Below are 7,500 nucleotides of genomic sequence, written 5' to 3'. Positions count from 1 at the left end.
TAAATACATGGCTCTCCAGTGGATAATACCAAAAAATGTAAAATAATACGGTTACTATTTTTACTAATATATGAAAAAAATATAGATAAATAAAATATAAAAAGATAAACTATTAATAAGTAAGTTTAGGATTACAAGATCCGTTCTGCGACATGTTAATATAAATGCTGTGAGAATAAAAATGCATAAAAGCTTAAGTACCTTATATATATATATATATATATATATATATATATATATATATATATATATTACTGTTTTAAAAACAAGAATATATATATATATATTACTGTTTTAAAAACAAGAATATATATATATATTACTGTTTTAAAAATGATAAAATACACACATATATATATATTACTATTTTAAAAACAAGAATATATATATTACTGTTTTAAAAATAAGAAAAAAAAATATAAATAAAAACAAATATTTGTTTACATGTGATTTGCTAAGTAAAAACATCTTCGATGTGAAGACGCTACTTAATCGTATTATTGTTTAAAAAAATTAACAAGATATATATATATATATATATATATATATATATATATATATATATATATATAAATAGATTTTAATAAATTTTAATAAGCTTTAGAAAATAAAGCTCTTTAAAATCTATTAAAATCTGTTATGTCTGAACAACTTTTGATTTTACCAGAAAGATAAGTCCCTGAAACTAATTATTTTTAAAGCCGAATAATATAATGCTTTTCTATAATTTTTAATAGAATTTTAATTAAAAAAAAAACACCTTTGATCCAGCTTTCGTCGAATGTACACAAAACATAAATATTTTTAAAAAATGTTTTCGAATCAGTTAAACTAACTTTTTATGTCTAAATAAAATTTACTGATTGGCTAAAAATATTAGAGTATAGTTACTTTATATTTAAATAAATTCAAATAATTCAATTATTTAGCATGATCTCGTACATTTTAGGAACCATGTGCTTACCGCCACCATCTTGGATCACTCACATAAAGTGCATTCTTTAGTTAATATTCTGTAAAAATTTTGTACTAATTAGATAATTACCTGATTTTTTTTGTAGATTTTTTAAGACAGACTCTGTTACGAAAATCAAAAACACTCCATAAATTTGGCGGTCACTGTATATATGTTGTTATTTTTAGATGATGTATTAATGTTACTTCTTTATAGAGAAATGCTGAGTATTACAAGAAGCATTCAGATTAATTTGAACTCACTTAAAATTTATGTGTGTGTTAATTAGAGTTTAATGAAACTATTGCCTCATATAAATCAACTGCTAAGCTCCACAAAACTATAATTGTTGCAACTTATTGATAAAACACTACGACTTTTCCCAAACTTATCAGTTTTCATAAGCATTCTCTAAATTCAAATACTGGTTAACAGCTGGCATCTGCGAACAGAAACAAAGCATCCGTATACTTACATCTTTAGATACACACGTTTGGTTAACGGCGAGGAAGGTGGTGTCGAGGGTGACATGCTCGATTTGTGGAAAATATGTAAATTGCCGAGGCCTATTTAGCCGCCATCATTAATTGCAGAATCGCCATTTGCTTTACGACTTTGGACAAGCGTGAAACTTGTTTATTTTCAACTTGTGAGTATCGAAAAATATATTACAAATTTCTTCATTCGCTTGATCTGTTTACGGTTAGCAAAGCCACCACTACGTAAGTACACAATTTTTAGACTAACTATGAGCCTATAATACTTGCATGAAGTTATAGTGTTATGCACGCATAGTTTTAGTCATGATTGTTTGAATAAAGATAGTGTATTTACTTTTGCTAAATAATTATATAATATTTCGACATATATTACCTTGGAATAAAATCATTAAGATTTTGTTATTTATGATTATATATTATTTAAAGATTCTCTTAGCAACCCCCCCCCCAAAAAAAAACTAAAGATTATTTCAAAGATAAAATGCAAGAATGTAAAACATCAATGCTCATCATACAATAAACAAAGATATATATCTATATATATCTATATCTATCTATCTCTCTCTCTCTCTCTCTCTCTCTCTATATATATATATATATATATATATATATATATATATATACTAGTGGACTCCTTAAATGTTTTCCATATGTTTTAATACACTATATACCAAATTTCAAGTCTGTAGATAAAAAAATTGTTGAGTATATAGGTTGAAAATTCTTACTTATATATATATATATATATATATATATATATATATATATATATATATATTAAGGACCTCTAATATATATATATATATATATATATATATATATATATATATATATATTAAGGACCTCTAATATATATATATATATATATATATATATTAAGGACCTCTAATATATATATATATATATATATATTAAGGACCTCTAATATATATATATATATACATATATTAAGGACCTATAATATATATATATATATATATATATATATATATATATATATATATATTTATATATATATATAGAAGGACCTCTAATATATATATATATATATATATATATATATATAGAAGGACCTCTAATATATATATATATATATATATATATATATATATAGAAGGACCTCTAATATATATATATATATATATATAGTAAGGACCTCCAATGCACGCGGCATATTTGCCCCTGCCATATGTAACACGCTATAACTATAATCTAATTTAATATTATCATCATAAATTTTGTACAATTTAAAAAAAACTTCAAATAAATTAATAATATTTTTAGAAAAATTTTTCCACTGAACGAAAATAATGAAAATGCAAGATTAACATTGTGTTTACATGATAGCCGCCTTAAAAACAACCGTTTTGAAAGCGTAAACATACTCGTGTTTTTACAAATCTAGCAAAAATCAATTAATGGTCAAATTTTTATGGAATTTTCGATAGTTATTCATTTATAAATTAACTCATGTTTTAAAAGCTGTTTTCGTTAAACATATGAGAGGAACTTTTGTGTTTTTGCTGGTGTCTTCCTCCCCTTTATATTTCATGTTACAAAAACTAAACAAAATAAATGTAGGTTGATAAAAGTTGCAACATTTTATAAAGCTGAAGAAAAAAAAAAATTTTTCTGTATATATAATGGACTCTTCCGTTGATTTCCGCGTATGAACTTCCGCCATAACAATTAAATTGTTCGGAAATCCATACATATGATTTGTTTATAGTGGTGAAGGCTTTGTGTAGAACCAATCACACTTTTTGCTATTCTCTGCTAATCCTTGTCAGTGCGGATGACTGCCACAAGACAAAGCATACAGTAGAACGCAGGTTTTCACTTGAGAGTTATGTCTTGACTAAAATTGGTGTGGGGGGGGTATCTCTCCCAGTGAATTAATATGCCATCAGACACCAACCTGGAAATTTCTACTACTTGGTGCGGTGGATACTGCACTTAGCCTACCCAAATATGTATATACAGAAAATTATTATTTATTTTACTTGAAGTTATAAAAAAAATGGACAATATTGATTTTAGGTCCATTTCTTATTTACCAATTCAAATAAATGAATAGGTTTATATAAAATAAATATATATATATATATATATAATAAATATTTTCCTTATTTAAACACATCAGCTTCATAAATATTGCCATTTTCATCAACCTACACGTATTTTGTTAAGTTTTCCTAACAGGAAATATAGGTGCCTGACAACTAAAAAAAAAGAAAATACCCAGAGATATGTAACGAAAACGGCTTTCAAAATACAAGTTAACTTAAAAATGAGTAAGTATCGAAAATTTCATGAAAATCTTACGATTAGTTTATTTTTGCCAATTTTTTAAACACGTGTATTCATGCTTTCAAAAGGTTGTTTTAAGGCGTTGATAATGTAAAAACAATTTTAATCTTGCAGTTTCATTATTTTCGTATGATTAAAATTTAAAAAAAAATTACTAGTTTATTTGAAGCTTCTTCTTTCAAATGGTACAAAAGTTATGATGATAATATTGAATATTAAATTAGATCACAGTCACATCATGTTACATATAGAGATGGGTTAAATCAGTAGTATGCGTTAGAGGTCTCTAATATACAGAATGTCTAAAAATGTAAAAAAATGTGCTTACACTTCGAATGACGATAGAACCTTTATTTATGAATATAGATTGAAATGGAATAGCTTCTAATACAAGACAAATCTAACTGAAGAATCATGTTTGTAAATGTCTAAATTGATGACCATTGTAGTCCAGCCAATGCTGATAATAGTTCAAGTGAGAGTTCATTTTTAATACACCTCTATAAATAATACACACACACACACACACACACACACACATATATATATATATATATATATATATATATATATATATATATATATATATATTTATATATATATATTATTTTATAAATGTTTATTTTTGAAATATTGTTAATTTCAATGTATACCGTTTTCGTTTAATGGGTTGAGACTGTTATGATAAAAACTGAATCGCCGCTAATTTCGAGTAAAGCTTAATGTATTTATTTTATAGGTGCAGAGCATATATAGTACAAAATGTTGTTGAAATTCAAAAACTTACATTTTTTTTCTTTTTTATAACTTTTGTTTATTTCATCTTGGATCTCTTCATTACAGCCGTTTCGTTAATAGGATGGCAATTTTATGATTTTATGTCTTCATAAAAATCTGTTTTCTCACCAACTCATCAGATGTGATTTCCGGTGTTACCAAGAAAAAGTTAATTTTGTAAATGATAAACCTGGTGGTTTCATTTGAGAAAAAGAAATTCCATCCCCACGTTGTTACAGATCGGCTATCCCGTCATCAGAGAACGGTGTCAGGCCAACATAGGCTCTGGATATAAAATACTTCCTGTTATTTCTGGTTTTAATTAAAAATAAAAGGTTACAATGCAGTACAACAGGGTTGCCAGATTTTTTTTATCAGGCAAAATTTCGTGAATTTAGCCTTTTTTTTTTTTTTTAAGTAGTTTGGCCTTCAAAAATTGTATTTGGTATTATTTAAAATTTGGCTTTAATTTTGGGTTTTTTCTGATTATTTTACAAAAATATTAATTTGATAGTAATTATTAACTAAAACGCTATAATTAATTTGTTAAGAATTTTTTGTCTTCAATATTGTGTAGGACTTAAAATGTTGGCCTTTTCTTCACTATTTTACAAAATATATCTATTTGAAAGCAATTATTAGAACACTTGAAACGTTTTATTGCCTTTTTTTTTTTAATTTTTAGCCATTTTTTTCAATGATTTTACATGAAAATATATTTGGTAATAACTGTTAAAAAAAAGCATATAATTAAATATGTTTAAGCTGTTGAGGGTAGCAGCGCAGTATATCTGATGTTTACATAACAACTCTTCACTAAACCAAATCTCCATTTATAGGTTTCTTTCAAGTTATATCAGAGAAAGCCAATGTGTAGCATGAAAAGTTAAACACATTGACTTTCTCCATTATTCATTGAAGGTCAAATATGAAATGACCACTCTCAACAACCATCTTATCAAATGTAGGAGTTCATATTATGTTATTAACTTGTAAAGATATGACGTAAAATACATTATTGTCAAATGAAAAGTGATTTTTTTGTTTAAAAGTAACAAATGATGAGGTATTAACTATAAATTACACCTATAAAGAGTAATTATTTCCAAGTAAATATTTGTTCCTAACTTTTTTAAAGACATTGTTTCATTTTGATTACGATTTCCGTATATCTTAAATGTTCTCATAAAATTTAATTCAAATGATGTGTACTTAAAATGTCGGTTTATTTGATTTTCAACAAAAATTCAAAAACTGACAATAAATTGAAAACAATAACGCGACCAAAATTGTTTGGGGGGATTGAGAGGGTCGATAATTATATCAGATTTTGTCTTACAATTTTAAAAAATCTTACTCTAAGCTAATTAATCCCTTGAATACCGCATTCGCTTTTTGGTCATAATCCCATTTAAAATATGTTTTAAAATAAATTTTATATAAAAAAATGACATGGAAGCAGGAGTGGGACAAATTATAAATAATCCACAAAATCCAAATAAAATAAGATAAGGGGCAGATTAGTAAAGATCTCTAAACCCATTCTAAGTGCAACCCGCTCACTGTTTTTAAAATTGTTTTAAAAACCTGAAAACAAGCAGGTTAATCTCGAAGTGGGAGTAGGAGTGGGAACTAGGGGGAGATAAATTACAAAATAAGGATAGAGAATGAACAACAATTGTGATCTCCAAAATAAAGATGTTTTTTTTTAAATGAAGTACTTTATAACCCTATATTATTCAGTTTGTATACTTGAGTGCTGTGCATGTTCTGAAATCATCACGCAACAAGACGTGTGTTAAGCAAAGCCTAAAATAATAACACTGTGTTTTCTCCTTTCGCTGAAGGTAGAAAAAATCAGTCATGACAGTTTGGGAGATAAACGAGTTCCTTGCACCAGACTTTAATCATAACTCATCCATGGGTTCTTACATTACGATTTAATCTGTAAGTTGTTAAATAAATTCCATAAATAGATCCATATATGTTTGTAAACGTAGGAAATGCACTTACAAAAAAAAAAAAAACAAACAGGCTCCTTCAGTCTTGGACAGACTAACGATTCCTACAAAGGGTTGCCTGCGCATGAAATTTTTGTGGCAGAAGGTGCGCAATCTCCAACCACACCTCTCCTAAGTCGACATTGTTAAATACCAGTGGCAAATAAAGTACAGGACGACTGGAAACAAATGCAGAGATAAGCGGAGAACACATACAGCGCCTAGAATTCCCAACTGGTCACCCATCTGATACTAACCAGGCTAAACGTTGCTTAACTTCGGTGATCTGACGAGAACCAGTGTGTCAACGCGATTATGCTGTATATTCAAAATGCACTTACGGGTGGTGTAATTTACACACACACGTATATTATTCCAAATATTTTTTCTCAAATATTTTTTCTCGCCACTTATTGAAAATTGTGAGAAAACTAAAGATTTACTTTTCTTAAAAAAAAACAAAAAAACGTCGATTTGTATTAATTTTTGTTAGTGTACAAAATGCCATTTGATTCCTTTCATAAACAATTGAAAATAGTCCAAGATTGACATGCAAACTATAAATATGGTGTAGGAACAGAATAATTAACCCCATGTTAAGAATGAGTTTCTAGAAAATATTTAATGAAATTATGAATTAAAAAATATTTAATGTAATTACAAACTATAAAATATTTAATGAAATTGTGAATTATAAAATATTTAATGAAATTGTGAATTATAAAATATTTAATGTAATTATAAACTAAAAAATATTTAATAAAATTATGAATTAAAAAATATTTAATGTAATTATAAACTATAAAATATTTCATGAAATTGGGAATTATAAAATACTTAGTGAAATTATGAATTATAAAATATTTGATGAAATTGTGAATTATAAAATGTTTAATGAAATTTTGAATTATAAAATATTTAATGAAATTATGAATTAATGAAATTATGAATATATAAT

At 26.1% G+C, this 7,500-nt stretch overlaps 1 protein-coding gene and 1 pseudogene across 5 annotated transcripts in view; one reads left to right on the top strand and one right to left on the bottom strand.

Annotated features, from left to right (window-relative positions):
• Nucleotides 1–7,500, top strand: part of LOC145261138 (endoplasmic reticulum aminopeptidase 1-like) — a 938,216-nt gene that overhangs the window by 411,154 nt on the left and 519,562 nt on the right. Inside the window, exon 1 of one of the 5 annotated variants that reach the window (XM_080119412.1) lies at nucleotides 1,349–1,604. The exons of 2 other annotated variants lie outside the window; for them this stretch is intronic. Coding sequence is in view for 1 of the 3 variants with exons in the window: in XM_080119416.1 (XP_079975542.1) it covers nucleotides 3,746–3,749 (4 nt within the window). In the remaining 2 variants the exon portion in view is untranslated. Of the gene's footprint in view, nucleotides 1–1,348; nucleotides 1,678–3,607; nucleotides 3,750–7,500 lie in introns of those variants that run through there. 2 more of the 5 variants (XM_080119413.1, XM_080119416.1) reach the window with 2 other exon arrangements.
• Nucleotides 6,752–6,868, bottom strand: LOC145261301 (5S ribosomal RNA; annotated as a pseudogene).

The sequence above is a fragment of the Euprymna scolopes genome, chromosome 37 (assembly GCF_053919585.1).
Source record: "Euprymna scolopes isolate OS-2025 chromosome 37, ASM5391958v1, whole genome shotgun sequence".
Classification (NCBI taxonomy): domain Eukaryota; kingdom Metazoa; phylum Mollusca; class Cephalopoda; order Sepiida; family Sepiolidae; genus Euprymna; species Euprymna scolopes.
Note: the sequence above shows the minus strand (reverse complement) of the source record. Positions and strands in the feature narration are given on the sequence as shown.